This window comes from Phaseolus vulgaris, chromosome 5, assembly GCF_000499845.2.
Source record: "Phaseolus vulgaris cultivar G19833 chromosome 5, P. vulgaris v2.0, whole genome shotgun sequence".
NCBI lineage: Eukaryota > Viridiplantae > Streptophyta > Magnoliopsida > Fabales > Fabaceae > Phaseolus > Phaseolus vulgaris.
This window is the reverse complement of record NC_023755.2, coordinates 17,776,403-17,801,508: the sequence shown is the minus strand read 5'-3', so window position 1 is coordinate 17,801,508 and position 25,106 is coordinate 17,776,403. Positions and strand designations below refer to the sequence as shown.

At 33.0% G+C, this 25,106-nt stretch overlaps 2 protein-coding genes across 2 annotated transcripts; one reads left to right on the top strand and one right to left on the bottom strand.

Annotated features, from left to right (window-relative positions):
- Positions 1-950: 950 nt before the first annotated feature.
- LOC137835232 (probable LRR receptor-like serine/threonine-protein kinase At1g53430) lies at positions 951-14,272 on the top strand. Its single transcript, XM_068643635.1, has 24 exons — positions 951-1,293; positions 3,862-4,045; positions 4,740-4,811; positions 7,714-7,785; positions 8,420-8,491; positions 8,572-8,643; positions 8,804-8,875; positions 8,965-9,036; positions 9,122-9,193; positions 9,321-9,392; positions 9,477-9,548; positions 10,436-10,507; positions 10,663-10,728; positions 10,878-10,937; positions 11,018-11,056; positions 11,135-11,181; positions 11,318-11,688; positions 11,917-12,112; positions 12,203-12,340; positions 12,604-12,716; positions 12,839-13,049; positions 13,129-13,366; positions 13,459-13,609; positions 13,733-14,272. The coding sequence occupies exons 1-24, from the start codon at positions 1,173-1,175 to the stop codon at positions 14,108-14,110; spliced, it is 3,033 nt and encodes a 1,010-aa protein (XP_068499736.1). The 5' UTR covers positions 951-1,172; the 3' UTR covers positions 14,111-14,272.
- Positions 14,273-15,005: 733 nt separating this feature from the next.
- LOC137835233 (uncharacterized) lies at positions 15,006-23,610 on the bottom strand. Its single transcript, XM_068643637.1, has 7 exons — positions 22,353-23,610; positions 21,078-21,317; positions 19,746-19,835; positions 17,337-17,486; positions 17,098-17,222; positions 16,047-16,176; positions 15,006-15,300 (listed from the first exon to the last, which is right to left on the bottom strand). Exons 1-7 carry the CDS (start codon positions 22,923-22,925, stop codon positions 15,175-15,177), a joined length of 1,434 nt encoding a protein of 477 aa, XP_068499738.1. The 5' UTR covers positions 22,926-23,610; the 3' UTR covers positions 15,006-15,174.
- Between the last annotated feature and the right edge of the window lie 1,496 nt (positions 23,611-25,106).

Genomic DNA, 25,106 nt, shown 5'->3' with positions numbered 1-25,106 from the left:
ACTAGCTTACCCTTGCTCTTCTTGTTGTGTTGTGAACTACGATGATTGTATTATGTACACGAGTAGATGATCATATAGCTGTAAGAGGTCTTGGATGGCTTTAGGATATTTTAAATTTTATATTGTAGATGTTTGTATTTCTAGAAGTCATAATCTTGTAATATGAATATTTTGAAATACTCCAAGTTTGTATATAAACCATTAGAACTTGTATTGTAATAGTTAGATGTTATTTTCTGTGATGTTACAACTTATCTTTTTAAAAAAATATAAATTTTTTGTTATAATTTAAGAAATAAATTAGTCATGAGCACTCATTTTTGTTTGATCTTTTATTTATTTTTTAAAATTATTACTATGAGATCATAATATTATAGACTCTAAAGTGTTATCGTTTATATATAATAATAATAATAATAATAATAATAATAATAATAATAATAATAAAATTTATAATAATATTTATAAATTTACGTCATATAGTAATTTAATAAAATTATAATTTTACAAAATTTATAATATAATATTTATAACAAAAATAATTAAAAAATATAGCACCTGTTTATGCTAGTAAAAATAATAAAATTAGAAAATTACATATATTTTAATATAGTAAAAATATAAATACGTGTGCGAAAGGCATGTATTTTCATTAGTTAATAATTGATAAATAAATTATTAAAATAATTGATTATCCACTCATTATGTAAAAAATTACATCAACCAATTCTAACATAAATTCTTAAAATGATTGGAAAATAATTCTATTAAAAGTCAACAATTTATTATACACAGCTGTCTAGTATGAATTCAAAGAAATTCATGGTGAATAAATTCAAAAAAATGTTAAAAAAATGTCAAAATTGTGAGCGCAAAAATGTCCATTAATTTTAGAAAAAAAATGTATTTTCTTTCTTTCTTTTTAATATGCGATACTTTTATTTCTCTTCACATACCTTTCTGACTGTACTGTTAATGCTAAAGGAAAAAAATCATCCCTTCGAAAGTTTCTCATACGTCAGACACCCTTTCCCTGGAACAAAATAATCATACCACTTCTTCTTTTTCTCTCTCTTTTTCTTCTTGTCTTCTTTTCTGTTATTCTCTGAAACTCTCTTTGAAGACAACAGATTAAGGAAGTGGTCCTGATCCTGAAATAAGACCTGATCAAGATGCGGTTTGTGATGTCTTCAAGCTCCAAACATGTCTCCCTGATCTTCACTTTTTGCTTTCTGGCTTTGAATCACTTTCAACACTTTGGATCTAATGCTCAACTTATACCACAAGATGAAGGTGCTTACTTAATTTCCATGTTGCTATGCTTTTTTTTGTGTTCGTCTGTGTTAGAAATTGTAACTTCCAAAACTAATAAAGAGAAACTGTTTTTCACTTGAACACCATCTTCACAAAGTTTCAATCTTTATCACATCTAGTGCAAACTCAACTTTCAGAATTCAGTTCATCAACTTACATTGCTGCTTCTGTCACCAGATCCATTGGGAAATCGCCATCTTTTTTTCTGTTATCTTTCTCTTTCATTAACATTCGAGAGTAGTTTCTGTAAGAAAGTTAACATCTAACTTTCTTGAAAGTAAAATAAATTAAAAGATATGTTTGGTTTCTGTGATCTCTGAAGTCATTGAATAGTAACTGTCTTGGCCTTTTAGTTTTCTGGGATTGTTTGGTTCCGATGGACTGCAAGGAAGGAAAGAAAATTAGAAGAGGTAGAAATTATAGAAATTTAAATTGGAAGAGGAGAAATCAAAAGAAAATAAGATTTTGTTTTTTTTTTGTCCGTACATAAGTTTTAATTTATTTATTCAACTAAATAAAAGATATATATCCTTTACTCGGTGCTTTCTCTTCTATTTATGTTATTTCTATCATTGAAGCAAAGAGCTTGTATCTTCTATCATAAACGAAACACGGAATTTGTTTCTTTATTTTATTTGTTGTTTTTGACATTATCAAGTGTTGGAGTGTTCTGAAGATCCAACGAAATCACGACAATTGCTCTGCACTGTTTCATGTGATGTGAGGTAGCATCCTCTCTAAAGGACAAAGGGGCCATAATTTTCTATAATCAAAGCATTTTAGTCTATTATTGGGACCCCCTTTTGAAATTGCAATTTTATTTAACTGGGCTCATAAGAATTCTGAATAAATATTTTTTTACCACGTGTATTTTATCTTTATTTCTTTAATGACTTTCACAACATTGATTAGTATTATAATATCTGTAATTGTAGCTATCTGAAGCCATGAATGAAGTTGAGACAGCTGTTATAAGGTTGAAAATTGTTAAATAAGTGAGGGTAGAGGGCACGTGATTGTGTCTAAACGTGTGGAAGTGAGAGACAATGTGTCAGATTGTGTTCATCCTTTCTTAGATGTTTGCCCTTTTGGTGTAAGCAGTAGTTTTTCTGAAACATAGTTTTAACTTTTTTTTAGCACCTTTTCAGTAGTGAGAGAGTTTTCACTGGGTGAACCTGTGCACATGCATCATTAGTTGAGTAAAACCAATAAAATATGAAGAAAAGTTATATTCTTATACTATAAATAATCCAATCATAAACTGTTATATGATGAAAAAGGTCATATCAATTACCGTTTAAAGCATTTCATACTGTCATGAACATTATTCTCACAAAATTTCTTTTTTTTCTTTTAAAAATAGTTAATAGAGAAATGTCAATTCTTCTACCCAGCTGCATTTAGTAGCCACCTTTCTTTGCAATTCTGTTGATATTTGGCATGCAAAAAGAGAAAAAAAAAACACTACTATTTTGGTCATAAAAGTCCAGCCACAAAGAGAAAGTTAAAATAAATTGTGATGAAAGTATTCTGATAGATATGTGAGTCAAATTACCTGTCAACATGCTCTAACAGTGTTTTATTCCATAGAATAAACATGACATGTATGCATGTATAAAATAATGACGTGTCATGTTTTGTGTCCCTTAAACTATACGATTTCATCAACTTAAGGTTTAGTTATCTTTATTCAGTAATCATGTTTCTTGTTTTATTGACTGGTTTTAGTATAATAATACTTATATGAGAAGGGTTGACAATATGAAATCCGGAAACAGATTATCTTTGCATGCATGCAAAGTTCAACATCTTATATTTATTGGCCATCTTATTTGACTCAGTCAAATTATGCATGAAAAGATAGCATCGTATTCAAATTGATGAGGCAATTGATCATGAGAGTTGAAAAGAATTATTAAATAAAAATCAATTTTAAAAATAAAATATAATTAATTTTTATATTAATTAAAGTAGATATTATTCTAAAAATTAAAAAAATTATTAGTATATAAAAAAATTATTAATATTTAAAATAATTTTTATTATTAATAAAATTTCTAAATTATTAATATTTAATTAACTGTCATGACTTTAATCACTAAATTTAGAATTTAAATTAATTAATAGTTAAATTTTTTATAATTAATTAGATATCAATTTAAAATTAATTTATAAATTCTATTAATAATAAAAACTATTTTAAATATCAATAAATTTTTTAGTATCTAAAATAGTGTCTGTTTTAGTATATAACGATTAATTATTTTTTATAATTATTTTTTATTTTTAAAATTAGTAATTTTATTATAGCATGACCAATTACTTGTTTGCTAATTAAATTTTTTGCTTTTTTTACTACGTGAGTGTTGCTAAATCTTTCTGACAAATGTGAAATACTTTCACATTGTTTTGAAGCACTTTCACATTGTTTTGGTATTTCAAAGAGATTGATTAAATTAATTAGCAACCTAAAATGATTGTATTTTCACATTGTATTTTAGAATTTTACTAACCTAAAATGATTTTTTTTTCCTTGTATATTTGCAGTTAAAATACTCCAAACAATATCAGACAAGGTGGAGAACTTGAATTGGAAAGTTACACAACGTTCCTGCAAAGGGGATAGAGGGTTTGATAACAGGAAGATTTCAAGGAATGAGGAACAAATCATAAGGAATGTCACTTGTGATTGTTCTTTCAACGATGGCACTGTTTGCCATGTAACATCCATGTGAGGCTTTTTTTCTCAGATACCCTCCTATTACTATTTTATTATACAGTTTAACTTTGTGCAACTTTAGACAATTGGTTATGAGTTTGAGAAAACTAAAGAAAAGTTATTCATAACCTCTATTAAATAAAGGATTTGAGTTTTTTGGATACATAAAAATAATTATGCTGTATTTTAAAAAGTAATGCACTAAATTAGTTCTCGGAATTACAAATATTGATAATTTGAAATGGTAGAATTAGATCATTTCAGTCCTACCATTAGCGTTTGATATTTTGATCAACTATTTCTGAATTTAGTTTTGAAGAGTCAACATGGTTCCTGATACTAATACCAGATTGACTGACACTGAAATCTTAGAAACCAACTTGACTGGTGATGCAATTTCAACGACCTAATCAATTTCTAGAAATATAATTTCTCATTCCCAATTTCAGAGAATCTATTAATGTTGACCTAGTGGTGGAGGGTTTTAGGTAATTTGTTTTCTGGTTTTAAGTTCAAATCTCACTGCTTATTTTACTTCTTCTTTTTTATTCTAATCTCGAGAACTAAATAGATAAGTAATCAGAAGTTTAGAGACTAATTTACTGTGTTATTTAAACACCTTTATTTACTTTAACTTCATTAGTGTTTATAAAAGTACATAGAATATTCATTTGAGAATTCTAATAGAACACATTGGCTATGACAGTGCACTGAAGGGTATCAATATATCTGGACCTTTGCCCGATGAATTTGGAAATCTAACTCGACTGCAAATACTGTAAGTGGTTATATATTCTTTATTCCACTTTTTCTAGTTGTATGTGTTGGTGTTGAGGGAATAAAACAGAGCAAGATATTTGTGAACAGAAAATATATATTTTATTTCACTGTTGTTTTTCAAATAAGAATACAATCCCTCTAAATAGTCTTACAATAGACTTCTCAAATTCTACCTTCTCTCTCATAAAACCTATACTATAATTTACATTTAAATCATAGTATAAATGACTTTCAAAACTAGAATTAAAGATAATAATTATTGTCTATTCAGATGCTAAAATAAAACTGATGACGGCTGAAGGTTTTGAGTTTAATGCTAACAAATTCCCCCTTAAACTCAAACCTTTCATATTATTCATTCAGATTGTTGCTTTTCTGATTGTCATCGCTCACATTGCCTCCAATATTTTCCTTCACTGCATCAATCCGTGCAGAATTTTGAATTGAATTACTTTTAATTTTCCAAACAAAATCTTCTCCACTTTCACCCTTTGAATTAAAAGGATTTAAGAAAGACTTTGACTTCAATGAGCTTCGAAGATAATGATTATACCATATTTCTCTTTCAGATGATGTCTCAACACCATTCCATTTATGGTCTTCTCCTAAGTCAAAACCATTATTTTCAAGTAAAACACATGAACCAAAAGGGGCTTTTAATTTGAATTGTAATTCATTCACCTTTTCTTTTTGTGCCAAAAGCAACAAATGGAGTTCTTCAACTTGATTGACTCTGCTTTCCTTGTCTTTCTCCATATCAACATATTTTTCTTCCAATTTTGTAAACCTTTTTTCCAAGTTATCAAATTTTGCTTCAACACTCTCCAATAATTTTCCCATACTGAGAATATTATTCTTCAAGTCAGGTACATAAATTTCTGTGACATTTTCTTTGGATTTAAAGGCAATGTGCTCCTCCTCCATTGGATTGAGAGCAAAACTTTTTCCCTTCATTTCAGCTTTAAACAAATCTCTGCCATCAACATCTTTGATTAAACAATGTTTATTTTCAAACATCACCTTATAGCCTTTTTCCAACAATTGACCAACACTCAAAAGGTTTTGATCAATCTCTGGCACAAAAAGAACATCTGTAATGATTTTTATACCTTTATAGCTTGTGATAGCTATTGTGCCTTTTCCTTTTACTGCCAGGTGTTCACCATTTCCAATCCTCACCCTTTTAACATCAGTAGTTCTCAATTCCTTGAAGAGTTCCTTGTCATGTGTCATGTGGTTGGTGCAGCCACTGTCAATTAACCAAGATGCACTTGAAATATTGCTGCAAAAACCAGTTGCAACGAAAAGCACATCCTCCTCCTCATTTGCAATTTGAGCCTCTACATCTTGTTGCTCACTTTGATTTCTACAAATAATTGTTTCATGCCCAAGTTGATTGCACTTGTTGCACTTAGCATCAGGTCTTCTCCAACACTTAAACGGTGGATGACCTAACTTGTTGCAATGCTTACAAGGAGGATAATTTCTACCTTTGTTTCTCCAGCCATCTTCATGTTTGACTAGTAAGGCTCCTTCTATTGCTCCATCTTGTCTCATGGCTCTCCTTTGTTCTTGTGCTTGTAAAGCATTTAAGAGCTCTGCAAGAGAAATCTTTGATAGGTCCTTTGTGTTTTCCAGGGTTGTTATGGTGGCTTCAAACCTCTCTGGAACTGTTACAAACAGTTTTTCCACAATTCTTGAATCTTTAAACACAGATCCAAGTAACCTCACTTTGTTGGCAATGGTTAGAAGTCTGTCTGAGTACTCTTTTATGGATTCCGACTCCTTCATTTTCTGCAATTCAAACTCTCTGATTAGATTCAGGGCTTGCATTCCCCGAATCCTCTCATCACCTTCATATTCTGCCTTGAGGTAATCCCATATTTCTTTTGCTGACTTCAAGGACATTATCCTTGTGAATACCATAGGAGATACAGCTGCAAATAGGCATGCTTTTGCCTTTGATCTCTTCATCTTTTTATCTTTCTGTGATTTTATTTGTGCCACCGTAGGGTTTTCTGGAAGGGACTGAATTTCATAGTCCTCTTCTACAGCTTCCCATAAATCCAATGCTTCTAGATAGGTCTCCATACGAACAGCCCACATTTGATAACTGTCTCCATCAAAGGCAGGTGGTGCCATTGCTAAAAAATTTGATCCTCCTTCCATTGGTGCACTCTACTAACCTCACAGATCCCTCAAGAAAATAGCTCCGATACCAATTGTTGGTGTTGAGGGAATAAAACAGAGCAAGATATTTGTGAACAGAAAATATATATTTTATTTCACTGTTGTTTTTCAAATAAGAATACAATCCCTCTAAATAGTCTTACAATAGACTTCTCAAATTCTACCTTCTCTCTCATAAAACCTATACTATAATTTACATTTAAATCATAGTATAAATGACTTTCAAAACTAGAATTAAAGATAATAATTATTGTCTATTCAGATGCTAAAATAAAACTGATGACGGCTGAAGGCTTTGAGTTTAATGCTAACAGTATGTTCACAAATGTTGTCTCTATGTTAGAAAATATTGAATATGAATTAACTAAGTACATAGTTGTTGTAGTAAAAAATGAGGTAGTTACTATGCTATAGTTTTGGGTATCCTAATCATGTGGGATGTTAAGTTAAGCATTTGTTGATAGCCAAATGCATAAGAACTGCAATAAAATTTGAAGTTAAATACCTCCAACAATTTATGAAGTACTGAAAAATTCAACCAAATCAGAAAAATATGGTACAAAACAAATATGAATGGTGAATTGCAATAGTGTTATTTATTTTAACATTAGTAGCATGCATTCTAGTTCTTTCATGTGAAAATGAAGCATTGTTAACTTCAACAAATGCAAATAAATCTACATAGAAAAAACTAACTGAAACTTTTACAGTGATCTCACTCGGAATTATTTTAATGGCTCAATTCCAAAAGCCCTTGGACGCCTCTCATCAGTTGTAGTTCTGTAAGTCATCATTACCTTTAGAGTGGTTTTCTTTTTTAGTAGGTAGTATATGTATGAACTGTAAAAGTAAATGGTTTTTACTTTTTGCTCTGTGATTCAGTCTATTGTTATGTTCATTGACCTTTACAATAATTGTTTTTAACAGTCATCTTGCATTGATTTCTGTTTGGTTGATGATAGTAAAAAAAGTTATACTAGCCATACATAAAAATAAACTCCTTTTGTTATTGAATTTTTGTTTCATACATTGTAATTTTACACTGTCAATCAGTTATAAATCATTCTGAATATGACTTCGAAAAAAAACAAAACAAATGTCAACAATGTTCCTACACATAGCAACATGCATATGGATAATAGGGTACAAAACTTTTATACTATATTCTAATTAAATTATTTTTCCTTGGAAATGGGGTTTGTATGATTTGCCATATTCACATTAATCCAAATCCTTAATGTACAACTGTTACTATAAGGAAGAGTTATCTGAATGTTATGTGTCTAATGTAGACCACACAGTATATGCTTACCTAATAATCAATGATCCTAATTTCCAAGAATCTATAGCAGCTAATGATTAACAAACCAGTAACAGCAAATGAATAATTACATTCTAACAGTTACCATGCTTCAGGTCACTTCTCGGAAACCGACTTACTGGTTCAATTCCTTCAGAAATTAGTGATATGACTAGTCTGCAAGAACTGTAAGCGTTTGAGAAAAATATGATGTCATATTGATTAACATTGGAAGCGGAATAAATATATTTGTAATGCATATTTACAGGAACTTGGAAGATAATCAACTTGAAGGACATCTTCCCCCAAGCCTTGGAAAAATGAGCAATTTGCTGAGATTGTGAGATTATTTGTTTTATTTCAGTAATTTTCATTTGATGTACATAATCAAATTCAATCATTAGTATGTCTTCATTGATGAATAAATATCTACAATTTCTACTGTTTTGCCCACACATGCTTAACTCCTTTTTTTTCATTTCAACTATATGAACATGCAGACTTCTCTCCGCAAATAATTTCACAGGGACGATACCAGAAGCATATGGAAAACTAAAGAATCTCACTCAGTTGTGAGTGATAGGATATGATGCAATAAAATTTCTTCCTAAGTTTTTATTTTGTCTTGTTAAATTGTGAAACCACTCCACATTTTGTGCAGTAGGATAGATGGGAGCACTTTGTCTGGGAAGATACCCAGTTTTATTGGGAACTGGACCAAACTTGATAGACTGTGAGTCTAAATGACCTTTTCTCCCTTGAAGAATCAAATAATGCTATATTTGCATTGTATTACTGAGAAAACTTTGTTTTTGAAGGGATTTGCAGGGCACATCCTTGGAAGGTCCAATTCCTTCTGTCATATCTGAATTGATCTATTTGACAGAACTGTTAGTACTTTCCCCTTTTTAAAATATTCCAAATTATTACATTTTGTCTGCATTTTAAAATGGCTAGGGAATGCAATCTCCAATAGAGAAACATTTTCTTTTCATTGATGAAACATTTATATATCAGGAGAATATCTGATTTGAAGGGACCAACCATGACATTTCCTAATCTGACGAATATGAAACTCTTGCAAAGACTGTGAGTTGAAAACATCATCGCTCTTACGTGAAGAACTGTATAATTCATTCAGGCTTTTAATGTTTGGTTTTTGTTCTTACTCAGAGAATTGAGAAATTGCTTAATTACTGGTCAAATTCCTAGTTACATTGGAGAAATGCAAAGTTTAAAAACTCTGTAAGTTGCATCTGGAGTATTTACTGGCTATATATGCTTTAAGCTTTTTTTATAGACCCGTTTACCAATCTCATTATTATCAATTAAATTTTAGTTTACAAAAACACAAGTACCTATGTGTGTGTATAAAGAGACGAGTCTGCTTGATACTTTTTTTGCCTGGCCCTCAGTGAGATGGTAATGTAAGAAGAAAATTCAGGTTGCAATCATAATGAATAATGAGAGAAGTTGAAACCATCATACACAATTAAGGATCTAGAAGTAACTCTGTGATACTGTGATCCTTTTATTATCTTCAATTCTACTGTCTGAGTTTTTTGACAAATACACACATTTGTAGGTAGCACCTTTTCTCCCCCCCTTTTCTTTTCTATCCCTAATTGCTTTAAAGGGTCAATTCTTGTTTGATTAAGCTTATGACCACTGAATTACTTCATTATAAAGACCAGTAAATAATTTGAATCCAATTAATTTTGTGATTAGCACTTCTTTGCTTCTTTGGTAATCATTGCTAAATATTTTTCAAAGACTTATTTTTCGACACTCTTCAGCTGTTTGTGTAGTAGTTTGAAAAGCTATTTTTTTAAACTATTGAACCAAAATCATTACAAATGGGAACATGTCCTATAAGGTGACTGATTTTTTAATTAGTTATATCATTATAATGATAGCATATAAAACAAGGATGTGATATAAATTTTATCATACATCATCTGTGCAAATTATCTGTAGTATTGTGTTCCAATTTCAAAAGGCGAGCAAAAAGAGAAAAAATTTAGAAGTTATTGGAACCTTGAAATTACCTCTCATCACATTCTCTGCTGCTACAATTTGACTGTGGCATGTGCCATTACTTCATCGTAGTAATTATTCTTTTTTTGGTTCAGAGATCTGAGCTCCAACATGCTGACTGGTCCAATCCCAGATTCGTTACAGGACATGGAAAAAATAAATTACTTGTAAGTGCATATTTTCATTTTCCGGCTAGAAGATTAACTGAAAGGATGTTGTGGATGTTCCTAAAAATAATTTGATCTCAAGAATGTTTGTTGCTTTTTCTCGATTGAATTTTCTCTCTCTGATGTAATGAGACATGTGTTCATGATGGATATAGGTTTCTAACTAACAATTCTCTAAGTGGACGAATTCCTGATTGGATACAAGACTTCAAACAGAACATGTAAGCATATTTCCTTGAATTTTTACCACCCTCTTAATTTCATACTTTGCTACTCCAGACTCACTTGTTGACATTCATCTTATGCTTAGTCTTTAGAATTAGAATTCTTTGAATCATGAAATTTAATCTCACTTTATCTTCTCTTTCAGTGATTTATCTTTGAACAATTTTAGTGAGAGTTTTTCAAATGGTTGCCAGATCTTGGATGTGTAAGCTTCTTCTTGTCTAGAAATTATTTAAGCATTTCACCTATGTCAATGCTAAGCATGGTATTATTATTATTGAGCAGGAACTTAGCTTCAAGCCTCACGCCCTCAGCAAACACTTCGTATGTTCTTTCTTGTGATCTAGTTTTAATTCAATATCAACTTTAAATCATCTGTTGAACTAACTATATATCTTGCAGATCGTCTTGTTTGAAGATGGGCCAACCTTGTTCTGGAAAACCCCGGTGTAAGTGTCTAGACTTGGAAAGTAATCATGTTTCATAAACTACAATGGTTTTGTCGATGAAATTATTATAGTTGCTTTTTCATTAAGCTTAGGCATTTTTCTTCATAAACTATTCACTTTCACTGTGTCTCTGCAGCTCATTCACTGTTCATAAACTGTGGAGGACCTGAAATAGAGTTTGAGGGCAATGAATATAAAGCCGACCTCAGTCTACGAGGCATATCAAACTATGTTCTTAGTGATGATGGCAAATGGGCATATAGCAGCACTGGAGTATATCTAGGAAGGGATAAGGCTGATTATGTAGCAAAAAATCAGTTTAATCTGATTATTAATGGCTCTGAATACTACCAAACAGCCCGCATGGCCCCACTATATCTTAATTATTATGGTCTTTGTATGCTGAATGGCAATTATAAAGTGAAACTTCATTTTGCTGAGATAACATTCTCTGATGACAATGCATTTACCAGCCTTGGAAAGCGTGTCTTTGATGTTTCAATCCAAGTGAGTAATGAAGCAAACAGTTTGTTACATATATTATGTTAGGACTTAAGTACAAGAGGAGTCTAACCCAAAAAGACTAGTCCACTAGGTGGGAGAGTCTCAAGACTTAAGTACCACATCAAGTAGCTCATCCAAGTGACTCTTAACATATTATACTCGTTTTCTATCTGGTTTTCCAATTAAGCTAGAGTTCTGAAGGTAGATATTTTCATTACTGTACCTTGACAGGGTTTTAAATATTTGAAAGATTTTAACATTGTGAAAGAAGCTGGTGGAGTTGGTAAGGGAATCACCAGGGAGTTTAATGTGAATGTTACCCACAACACCTTGGAAATCCACTTCTCCTGGGCAGGTAAAGGAACTAATGCTATTCCAGTAAGAGGTATATATGGACCTCTTATATCCGCGATCACTGTGACCCCAAGTAAGTAGCTTTGATAACAATGATTTACTCTTTGAAATCAATAAATACCTTGTCTTTTCATGTCAAGTAAACATTTCCACTTTGATGTAGACTTTAAAGTTCCTTCATATGGGCTGTCTACTGGAGCAATTGCTGGAATTGTGGTTGGGATATGTGTGTTCATCATATTGATACTCCTTGCACTTTGGAAGATGGGTTTCCTATGTGGGAAAGATGAAACCGACCAAGGTAAGATTAAAGTCCAAAGGAAGTTTTAAAGTCAATCTTGACGAATATGCATTTTTTATAATCTTATAATATTGTAATAGGCATACTTTTGTAGATATTAATATCAGATTATATTACAACAAAAAATTCACTGTAGAGATCTAAATTATGGTGATTTGAAGTTCAGAAGAAAAACAGTCTTGGGTTATCATAAAAACAATTCTCCAATTTCTCTATTTTAACTTGATACTTTTCATTGATTAGCTACATCTACCTTGTTGCAGAACTTATAGGTTTGAAGACAGGTTATTTCAGTTTAAGACAGATTAAAGCTGCTACTAAGAACTTCGATCCAGCAAATAAGATAGGTGAAGGAGGCTTTGGACCAGTATACAAGGTAACTTTGGATAGATTACAATCATCTCAAGCTGTATCAAATTTTGAAACACTAGGGTTGAATCTTTTATCCCCAATATGTCACAAATAAAAACATGTACTCAAGACATTGTTTATTCACAGGGTGTACTGTCAGACGGTGCTGTGATTGCTGTTAAGCAGCTTTCCTCCAAATCAAAGCAAGGGAATCGCGAATTCATCAATGAAATAGGCATGATATCTGCTTTGCAGCATCCAAATCTTGTGAAACTTTATGGCTGTTGCATTGAAGGGAACCAGTTGCTTCTAGTATATGAATATATGGAGAACAATAGTCTTGCTCGTGCACTTTTTGGTAAATGCATCATGAACATCTTTGGTTGTGTATGCCGCTACCAAGTTAAAATCCAACTGAAAAAGCTTTTCTCTTCTAGGTAAAGAACACGAGAGAATGCAATTGGACTGGCCCAGAAGAATGAAGATTTGTGTGGGGATTGCAAAGGGATTAGCCTATCTCCATGAGGAGTCAAGGTTGAAAATAGTACACAGAGATATTAAAGCAACCAATGTCTTGCTTGATAAGCATATGAAAGCCAAGATCTCTGACTTTGGTTTAGCCAAACTTGATGAAGAAGAGAATACCCATATTAGTACAAGAATAGCTGGGACAATGTTAGTACTATGCCAAAGGATTCTAGACTTTGTTCGTCATTTCATTGTTTTTTGAAATCACTGACACAAGGGTGCTAAATGTTTCTTACCAGTGGTTACATGGCTCCTGAGTATGCTATGCGGGGTTACTTGACTGACAAAGCAGATGTCTATAGCTTTGGTGTTGTAGCTTTAGAGATTGTTAGTGGAAAGAGCAACACAAATTACAGGCCAAAGGAGGAGTTTGTGTATCTTTTGGATTGGGTAAGTTACACTTTAAATGTAGACATTATTTTATGTTTCTCTTTTCTTATGTTGTGGTTTCTTTGTTTCATAGTTTATGATTAGTTTGAAATTTCTAATACTATTCGTTGCATGTCATTCAAGGCCTATGTTCTCCAAGAGCAAGGAAACCTTCTGGATTTGGTGGATCCAAGTCTTGGTTCAAAGTACTCCTCAGAAGAGGCCATGAGAATGCTGCAGTTAGCACTCTTGTGCACCAATCCTTCTCCCACTCTTAGACCGCCTATGTCATCGGTAGTGAGCATGCTTGAGGGAAAAAGTCCAATTCAACCACCACCAATAATCAAAGGCAGTGACTATGCACAAGATGCGAGATTTAAATCTTTTGAGTTGCTATCACAAGACAGCCAAACTCATGTCTCTTCTGCTTTCTCACAAGATAGCATGGAGCAAAGAAGCAAGTCAATGGGGGGACCATGGGCTGAAATGCCTCCATTTGATAGCAAGAAAGGTCGAATATGATATAAAACAATCAAATGTAGTTTTAGATGGATATTACTGTTGAGTACACACGGATGAATTAGAAGGCTTAGAGATATGATCACAGCCTTATAGTTTGTCACCGATTTAATTATTAATATGTTAAATATTGGAATTATAAAATTTGTAATTATTTTTTTAAAATGTCTTAAATTTAAATAGCAGAACTGACTTAAAAAATGTAATTTTAAAACAATTCTAATGATACTCGTTGAAATTCATTCAAAACGAAAACTAATGGTAGAAAACCACGAAGTCGTAATTTGTGTATTTAAAGTTAAACATCTTAAGCTGCATGGAAGAAACCCAGCTTGTCAGAACGACATCTCTTAACACCAAATTGACAATTGCAACAGCGTAATACTAAGTATTCTCATCATGAAGAAAGAAATCAAAGTTTGATTGAATTGTTTTTCTTGTTTATATTACGGATGGTGCCTTCTTGGTTCCTAGGACAGAAGCTCTTCCAGGATTTTTACATTCTCCACTTCCAATGAAAGATGAATTAAGAACATTTTTGCCAGCGACCTGATTGAAACAAAACAGCTTTGTTCTTCATCAAGATTATTTAATTCAGCTTGAGTCCAATTTTGAAGAAATATAAATCAAACCTAAGAAAGAAAGAAAAAGATTGATTTGGATTCTAATTTTAACTTAGAACAAATCTAATCGATCCTTTCGGAGAAGTTTAAGTTCATTTTACAAAAGGGAAAATCCTTCCCTAGTAAATAATATATCAACTACCATTAGGATGTGAATGTTAATGCTAATCTAAAAAAATTAACAATGAGGAATACTACAATATTGGAATCTAACTTTTAGAAGTTAAAGCCTGCAAAATAATTAGAAACTCAATTAAGTACACCAGGCTCCAAAATGACAAACTAATACACTACCAACCAAGGCAGGATTTTCTATTCACATAAGACTGTAAGCTTTGTTGTTAGGATTGTTCTTTTGGATTTCCTGCAAGTACTGTCCAGGAATCAAACCTATGTACACTTCATGCAAATATAAAACAGATCGTACCAAACACTAGAAGGCTATCAAAACTCAATGCCACTATTTATTTGAATGGAGAAGGAAGGGCGCCCAACGGTAGAGAGAGGCGCATCAACTCTTAGAACAAGACCCGAGTTCCCCACATTTCCATTCCACTTTGATCTGCCAATCTGAATAATACAATATAACAAGAGAGACGAACCATTTAGATTACGATACATAAGCAAGATCCTTTCACAGTGAACTTTGGAAATAATAGTCAAGAATTAGTGCCAATAAAAATATACAATTGTAATAAAGCATCAAATAATCAATATCAACGTTGATAAATATTCGTGAACTGGTGTAGTAATAGAAACTGAAAAAGGTCCAAATATGGTAATCCAATATACCACACATTAAACATTTAGATTCACATTAGATGCCTTATTACTTCCTTTATTTTGTTATCAAGCGACTACTATGCTAAACACTACAGAATTTACTTCCTACTTTCTTCTTACTCACGCACATATACCTATGAAGCTCAGATACAACAATTTATTCAAATTTAGGAGTCAAGGATATATTAAAAAATTATAAAATATTTAATACAGATATAGAATCAAATAGACATTGATACTTTCTTATTAATTCATAACTATGATGATCACAATTTACAAAAAAGACATTTGTGATCATAACAAATGAACATAGTTTTATCATAATCAATAAAAGCAATTAAGGATAGTTTTTATCATAAACTCCAAATCCTAAACCTTAAGGTACAACGCAACACTTATTCAGTCTACACACTAGTAGCTTACAATTCAGAAGCTCCTTATTCTATCATAACACATGTTTTTACAGCATTAGGAAACATCGAAAATGAGTCCTACATAATTCAGGAAGTGATGCTCATTCAGAAACAACTTACAGATACTGAAGCAAATGCAGAAGGATAAGTCATGAAAGCACATCCACAAATTAGATTAAGTTTCTCTTTAACTGAATGAATGAGCTCCGCCCGCAACCCTGGATTGCTTCCACCAAGAGTAGGACACAAACTGACCAAACAGCAATTATAAAAGAAATATCAGGGGGTATAAAAGAAATTGCAAATACAAGTTTCGGAGACAATAATGAAATGCACCAAAAGATTAGATGCATTGGAGACATTTAATGCATGCTTTATTTTCCAGAATTTGTATTTTGCCAACAGCTTTTTCTTAAAAGCTTAAGCTCTCTCGGCGAGATTTTGATAAAAAATAATTTTGAAATAAAATACAAACTAATCCAAAACACACTTAGTGATTATTTATAAGAAAAACAAATGTAACAAAATGGGCTAAGCCCACCAAGTAAATCAGCTAGATGGATTGCATGACCCTATTGCCCTTGATCAAAAACCAAATTTTCAAGGAATAAAGATATCACTTACCATAAGATCCCTTTTGTAAAAATTTCTGCCCATGTGTCCTCAGAATATTTGAAACAAATGGTTTTGGGTACAGAGGAAAAGTGGATACAACAAAAACACATTGGTATTCAGGACACTACAAGTTACATTACGTATCCAAATTGCTCTATTATAAAAAAAATCTTATTATGGAATCGAGCATGGCAGATTACACAGTCCATTGCTTCATCAAACAGGCTTAAAATAAAGAAAGACAACTTCAAAATCCTTTTTTTCCTCACATGAATGCAACCATCAAACTACACTACATTTTATTTTTTTAGATAAAGAACTATACTTTCAAAACTGTGGCATACTATCTGAATACAAAGTTTGAATTTTGTAGCAAAGAACTTCATCCACACTTGGAGGAGACAATTTTATCTAAATTGGAGAAATTAATTTCAACTAAGTGAAACAGCCCAAATATTTTCTCCACTGTGTAACGTTAAGAAAATGCCTTAACAACACCTATGATAACCACAGTGTACCATGCTCCTTTCACCTTGCCCCAAATGTAACATCTTACCTGAATTGAATGGATGGTCTCACCATAAGACCAGATCTCTTCCAAGCCAAGGCTTGAGCAAGACCCAAAGAAAATGATTTGTCAGGCCATTGTACCATTGGTGTGATTCTTGTTCCCCACTTGTTCTAAAAAAAATTGAAGAGTAGCCAATATTAAATCCAGTGCAGAAGGAAATCAGGCTAACATTGTGAAATCCAAACACCATTTAATCAGAGCCTTCAATAACCTTGAATTCTAACCTTGCATGAAAAGCTGAATCTCATTTCACCAGGATATTGACCCTGAGCTTGAAGAAGACCTCCGCAAACAGGAAGGAAAGCACTGGTACTTAGACCCTCACCAGATACGTAGGTTAGTTGCCCGTTAGGAAATTGAAGATCCACGAATGACTGGGTGCAGAAAGAGGGAGAAAAATAATTAAGACAGGAAAGTTATTTCAGGGTGATTAAAGAGTAGACAAACATTAATCTTAGTTTCTTACTGACTTATGCCAAGAGATTTGCCCATGTAAAGTAAGTTATATTTACCTAAATGTCAAATTCAGTATTTTATGGCACATAGCATTAAAAAGAACCAAGTAACAACTGAAACAATGACAGCTCAGTCATAATCATCAGACAGAATGCCAAGAAACAGTACAAGCATGTCAAACCAAAACAGAGGAAACACAAATAAAACAGCCTAATGAACCCAATTGCAACGGTGTAGTGGTGAAAATAAGCAATAAGGAATGAGATTAGCAGATGGTGTGGTGAGGCAAAAAGACAACAGACATGGAAAAAAGATTTGTTAACGCCAGACCAAATTCAATTGGTGTGAAAGCAAATGGGTAAGGTTTAGTGGTTTAACCATAGTTAAACTGGTAATATTTAAATAATATCATTTTTTATTTTTAATACAATACATTAAGGAATATTAAACAACAAATAAAAAAATAGTAGAATATAATACTGATATGTGGTTTGGAATAATGAATTCCAAAATACAGAACACAAACTCCAATTCAAACAAATATTATTAGACCCTAATTCCAATAGATATGGAAACAAATCATTCAGTATAATGAAATATATGGATAGGAAAACACTCCTAAGATAATCTAAAACACTCCAAATACTTTCTAACATGAAAAACAGATTTTGAGATCATCTACAATAATGAGATTATGAGACATTTTCTATACATTTTAGTCCAACAAGCTCCAGACTAAGTTCAATTGGAAGTTTAGCAAACTGAAAATTAGATTCAGAATTGTTGAGTACTATTTCACTATGAATCTTCAATGCATTTCGATGACATTTTGCAGTTTGTTCAATGTTAGAGAACAAGTGTAATAAAATATTGTTCGATAAAAATTGGGAAACCATTTTAAGAAATTTCAAATAAAGAGAGGAAATGGTGGTTGGATAAGAAATACTGATACTTTTTTTCAAGTTTTAATAATCAATAACAAGTTTTAGTGGCACTATAGTAGAAAGATTGTAAATAAAGCGGACAAATAGCTGCTGTCCTTGCTCTAGTGGCATTACAATGAAATAAGCTTTAAACACCAATTTTTACCCCCTAAAACGTAGTTGAGTTACTTTGGGTAAAATTGTGATTTCTCTCACCATTTTCTAGTGCCTTCTTTGCAACAATATCATATTACCTTCTTTTTTAGTCTTTTGACCATTCATCCTTCACATCCTGATATCTCTTTTTCCTTTTAGACTTTCTAGTTCATATTCCCCTAAGTTTTACCTTTCCCAACTAATTTCAACATCTTTGATTTTTTGACCTCATTACTGTGATCTTGTTCAACCTGGAAGAATGATGGTGAATTAGTATGTAAAGAGTGACATCATATATCAATGGTTTCTTCAACATTTTTTTTTCTTTTTGAGTATTTACATGTATAATATAACTTGTTTATTTTGTATTATAGTATTTCAAATAGCAGTCACCATCTTTCATTACTTTTCTGTTCTTTTCCAGCTAATTTCACAATCTTTCATTTTTTGACCTCATTATTGTGATCTTGTTGAACTTAGAAGAATGATGGCGATTGGGTATGTAAACAGTGACATATTATTTATCATTAGTTTCTTTAACATTTTTTAATTTCTTTTTTTTGTATTTACGTGTACAATATAACTTACTTATTTTGTATTATAATACTTAAAATGGCAGTCATCCCACTTTCTACTATGGAGTTTTCAAATATGATCACTACGGCCACTTATAACTAAGGTTTTAAATCCAATCGGAATCAATTAGTTTGTAACCTTTGAATAGTATACCCATTAAACTAGTTTTGACTTTAGAAAAATGATCCAGCATAAGCAGTTTTTAACCCGAACACCATATTTTAAAAACATTAAAGATCGACCAACCAAGAAAATTCTACCAAGTCAAATGTTCAGTAATGAACTTAAATAACAACGAAACAAGAGTATGATGGGTGAAGAATTACATCTTAGGGTAAGATTATTATAGGTCTATATTTGAATAATCAGGTAAGAAAAGCAAATTGAGTTCTAAAGAAAAGTAAGCACTTAATTGGTGGTAGACTAATATCATCAAATTCATCATCATGGCACTGTGTAAATAAATAAAAAATAGAACAAACAATTTTAAAGGCATCACAACAGCATAATCAATCAACTTACACAAGCTACAGGATTCAGGCAAAGCATGGACATTAACAGCCACCTTCTGTGCTTTGACCACACTGCTGGACACAAAGAATGCATTCCATTCTGACCACAAAAATAATGACCATGTAAGCTAAGAAGAAGCTAAATTTGGGCGATAAGCACTACGTGGAACATCTACAAGCAATATAACAGAGATGATGTAGACTAAATAAGAAGCTCTAAAAAATAACTAAATAATTATACCAAGTACGAGAGAGTAATTTCAACAAGAAAAACTAGGCATACAAACTATATTATCAATTGCTATTGTCATAAAAGAGTACATGAATCATTATAATGTTCAAGATGAATAACCATAGTAACATGGGCATCATTTCAGCCTATTTTATAATAGCTTGGACAGGAAATCTCGTTAACAACTCAATGAGAATAGTGCTCAATGCTCAAATGCATATGGTCCAATGAAGCCCACATACTCAGAAAAGTTAAAAAGTATCACTGTCCAACACATCTGATACCAATAACACATTCAATCCTTCCCAACATGCATCCAAAAAATATTGATTATTTTTAAAAAAAATTACTTGATATGGCCGTGCAATTCAAGGTACAACTTCATAGCCAATAGACACTTACTACAATTTTTATTGTTAAATTGTTAAATTTTGTCTGCCTTGACCTTTATATCTTCTACCGTGTAAGTTGCTCCAAATCATGCAATTCAACAAGCCCCCGAACCGTGACTAGTAGGGCATGAAAACAACACACCCAATATCAAATGCATCTAAGGTAGTGAACAGTAGACAATTCTATAGGGCCAAAACTTCTTTTGGACACGGCTATTGATGTTTTTGTGACATTTTCATCTTAGAAGATTATATGTAATAATATGGGTGGAGGAGACGTATGTACTGGGCTTACGTGTTACGGTCACATATATGTTTATTATAAATTATGATCGTCATCTAATAACTATTGATATGTTTATATATTAATGTCAATATCTAATCTCTTTACAAATATCATGCATTTATATAAATGCCTGTTGCCCATTATCTTGACTTTGCTATATCTTGATTCTCGAAAAAGGATTTGTATGTATCCATCATACCCATATCGTATTACGCATCTGGCTTATTAGGACAACAGATTTAGTAAGAAGACTTTTTATCAGGACATATGAAAGACTTTTTTTCTAACTAGACTCCAAGACAATGGCCACACAGTTGCTTTCAATGATAAAAAATAAAACACAATGGCTATGAACATGCTTTTATACCCCCTTCCCTATATATTACCAATTTTGTAGCAAAGTCCAATTAGCCAGAAGAATGTTATCTTTACCTTTCTATCATAGCCATACCACAGCAAGTGCTGCTTTGACAAATGAACAGGCAAGAGAAGAGTTGAATCTCGGATAAAGAGGAGCGGTCCAAGCTGAACCAAGAAAAGAGATGAATTTTCATTTCCAGAAGTAGAACCACCATGTGATGCCTCTAATCTCCATAAATCTCCCCTTGCAACTAAAGAACCCTCCACTTCATGAGTTCTACTATCATAAGTTGATGTAAAATTTATGATTCCCTATACAAGACAAAATATAACCAGTAAATGAAATAGATAGCGTAAGAATACAACAATGAAAAAGAGAATTTAGCCGCATAAAATAAAGATTCCAGAGCTTGCACATTTTCCACATAAATTTCAAAATAAACGTTAAAAATAAGAAATGTTTCCAAACTATCAAGCAAAATTTGAAAACTAGTTGGCAATATATTAAATTGTACCATGAAGGAACTCAATATAAGTCTCTGCCCCAGAGATTATAACTTAACAACAAGATCAATAATACAATCGCTATACTCAATTGCTAATGCGGTCAATGTCATAAACAAATAATTTACTCTGACCTAGTAAGTGCAAGTATCATTATTAAAATTACAAGTTCTTTGCTGCATGTATCATAGGAAAAGTTGAGGGCATTGAAGAGAAAATAAAATTCTAAGTACAGATGATAAAGAAACCATTTGCTCAACTAAGTTTTCCCGTTATGAAAAACATGACTTGTGCAACTATATTAAAACCCGAGATGCCACTGCACAACTCGATCATGAATCCCAAAAAGAAAACTGTAGAAGCAAGCAATGAACAGAAAATGACTCCAATGCAAATTCATAAAGGTTAACAATTCTCTGCGACTGTAGGGGCTCAGGAGGTTCCCCAAGAGCTTGGGTGTTTATCAGGTCACGTCTTGCATCAACATAAACAAAAACACAACAAAGACCAAGGACAGACCCTCCTCACAATGACATTTAACACCAAAATCTCACCATCAAAAGCACAATCTAATCAGAATAACCACTTGATCTAAAACAGAATAAGATTTTAGTAATAAAAACTGTTTCTTTTGCGCATGAACACCAAAATTGCACAGTAAACCATAGCAAGAAACTACTTTAATAGCTCTTCTACAATCATAAATGCTCCCCTCCCATTACACTAACAACTATTTATCACTCCATCAACAAACAAGCAATTAAACAGCAACAGTTGATCACTTCCACATCCAAAAATCAATCTGCAAATAAACAAACATTTAATCCAAAACCAAGGGTTTACCTGACGCCGGCCCAGAAGACCAATAGAGCCAATGTTAAACCCACCACCACCCTCTTCCTCAGCGCTTCCACCGCCAGCGCCACTAACACTCTCAGCAAACCCATGATTCTTCAACCTCTCACTAAGCGACCCCAACCCCAAATCCTCCGGCACAGCAACCCCAACTCCTCCTCTCTGCCATCCCTTATCCCCACCCTCCACTCTCACCGAACTCTCCTCGTGCTTGAACGGCACTGGCACCGGCAACGACCGGAAAAACTGCTGAACCAAGCCATTCAAGCTGGCCCCAAAGTCCGCCCCAGCCTGCCCAATCCTGTTCCCGATGTCGAAAATCGCCGACACGCCATTGATCCCGTATTCCTGAGTCGCCAAAGCGAAATCCCTCTTCCCGAAGCTCTGCGATGGAAACTCCAAATCGAAGAGCTTGGATTGCGAAGGGTGCGGCCACACGAATTGCGGAGGATTCATATGCGTATGAATCAATCCGCTGAAACCCTGGGCAAGGCGGTCAGCCAGGTCCTGCCCGTGACGCTGCACCTCTTCCCATGCCTCAAACGACCTTTCCACAGACATCTTCTTTCTCAACAAAACTCTCTAACTTTCCATTAGGGTTTCACTTACAATCCCTACTCTAATTTATATAACACGACTCAATCAAATCAAAGCATCGATGACTGAATCTGAATCTAACTATTTTATTTCAAAACAAAAAGAATACAAGATAAAGGACAGATTCTTCAACAAATCTCACAAACTTTTCAAACGGTGTAGGATTTTGGTTTCACTTAAGCTCGCAAATGCAATCGAGAGAAAACGAATCAACGAGCGAAAAGACTAAACCTCAACAACTAACCTAAAATAACAGAAATAAAATACACAAGAAATGATTGTTCTTAAGAATTCAAAAATTAACGAATCAAAGCGATGAACAGTGAATTTGGAAGGGATGGTGAATGAGAAGGTCGTGGTGGCGGTTGCGAAGTGAAGTAGTTGAAGGAAACGGTGAGAATGATAAATGGAAATGGGAGGGGATGCGCGATGCGCACGGGGTTTGGTTTAGCGACACGTTGCGTACGATTAGTGTAGTGTAATGGATGAGGAGGACCAAGATTTTTTTTAGCTGAAGGAAGTGACAGTGATAAAAAAAAGTGATAATAATGGAGAACGGAACTGGTCTCCAGAAAAATACAAACAAATAGCACAGCCAATGAGAATGCGTGAATGCTCGACACATTACGCGTGCCCACACCACACAAGCAAATTGAATCTCCAATTTCAAAGATTTTTTTATTATAGCATGGGATTTTTTCTTCTTTGTGTATAGAAAATGTCAATTCACTCTAAAGAGTAATTCTATTTTTTTATTTTTTTTCATTTAATAATTAAATATTTATTGTCGTAATTTGCAATTCGTTCTTGTCGATTATATTTTCGGTTTTTCTTAGTTATTTGTGTTGAGTTGAATTTACGGTATCGATATAGAATACGAGAAAAGACGTTGAACCTTGGAAGTTTTTTAAGGTTGACGTAATTTTCAGTTTTAGTTTCCAAATATAAACTTTAAAACAAAAGTTGATGAGCTAGAATAAAGTTGAATTCCATTTTGTTTTAAAAGACTCTTAACACAGTCTTTAAAATTAAAATAACAAGCCAGTTTAAGTTTGCTTTTTTGTTTTTACTGTAACATATCTCTTAACCGATTTTATTATTATCTCTCCGCCACCACAGAAAGTCCAAGTGAATAGCTAATTTTAAATTTTGAAAAACAGATAAATCAAAAGAAAATCATATACAAATTAAGAACTAAAAGTGAATTAACTTTAAATTGTAAATTTTTTATTATTGTATTGACCAGGAGTACTCGGGACCTTGGTCCAAGCATTTAGGTACGGTCAGCTCGGTTTTGGGCGAGTATGGATCCAAAAGACGGATCATGAGCTCGATCTAGATGCTAGTAGTCAGCTTGAAAAAAAGATAATTAAAATAGAGATACTATGATTGGTTATAATACATATGTTTTTTAAAAACAAATAAAAGTTGTTAGGTATAAAGTAGTTAGCACCCAAAATAAAGGTGCATGCAAGCATAATGTTTTTATGTTCTGACTATATGCTTTATGTTGAGATTATGTTCTCATTAGTGAAAATTGTTAAAGGGATATCTATAAAAGGGGCTTAAGATCCCGAGTAAAAGGCCAAGGCCGAGCAGAAGTCCGAGCTGAGCAAGAGCTCCTGCAAGATCGTCTGATAGCAGAAATCGAAGCCTCCCAGATAGCTATGAGGAACACGTGCAAACCAATGAGGAGTTGTGCAAAACCAATGAGGAATTGTAGAAGAGTCTGCACTAACATGGTCGACGTTCCATCAGGGAAGGATCTCTGAATTTGTCATCGAGAGATGACCCCAAGCCATTCTCACAGGAAATCATGGATGAGCCTGTGCCACCTTATTATATCACACCTAAAACCGTCTTTTTCTCAGGAGTAGAAGACCCTGAGAATCATCTCGCAGCATTCAAGGCTCAAATGATCATCTCTGAAGGATTGAATGCCATCTGATGTAAGATGCTCATGGGTACTTTTACAGGTACAACCCTACAATGGTTTAGTGGAATTCCATATGGTCACATCACCTTTATTCCTTAGTTCTCTAGGATGTTTATTCCCGACCAACAAGGTCAAACCCCCGAGGTTGTACGACCTTTTCTACGTCAGGAAAAGGAGGGAGAGGCACTGAAAGATTATCTGAATAGGTT

Excerpts from the sequence above, each read along its gene's own strand:
- LOC137835233 (XM_068643637.1), bottom strand. The coding sequence starts at position 22,925 with ATGTCTGTGGAAAGGTCGTTTGAGGCATGGGAAGAGGTGCAGCGTCAC. Across the intron at positions 17,487-19,745 it reads GCCTGAATCCTGTAGCTTGT|TCATTCGTGGATCTTCAATT; the intron begins GTAAGTTGATTG and ends TTCTGCACCCAG. Across the intron at positions 17,223-17,336 it reads GATTCAGCTTTTCATGCAAG|AACAAGTGGGGAACAAGAAT; the intron begins GTTAGAATTCAA and ends AATTTTTTTTAG.
- LOC137835232 (XM_068643635.1), top strand. The coding sequence starts at position 1,173 with ATGCGGTTTGTGATGTCTTCAAGCTCCAAACATGTCTCCCTGATCTTC. Across the intron at positions 10,729-10,877 it reads CAAGACTTCAAACAGAACAT|TGATTTATCTTTGAACAATT; the intron begins GTAAGCATATTT and ends CTTCTCTTTCAG. Across the intron at positions 12,113-12,202 it reads CGCGATCACTGTGACCCCAA|ACTTTAAAGTTCCTTCATAT; the intron begins GTAAGTAGCTTT and ends ACTTTGATGTAG.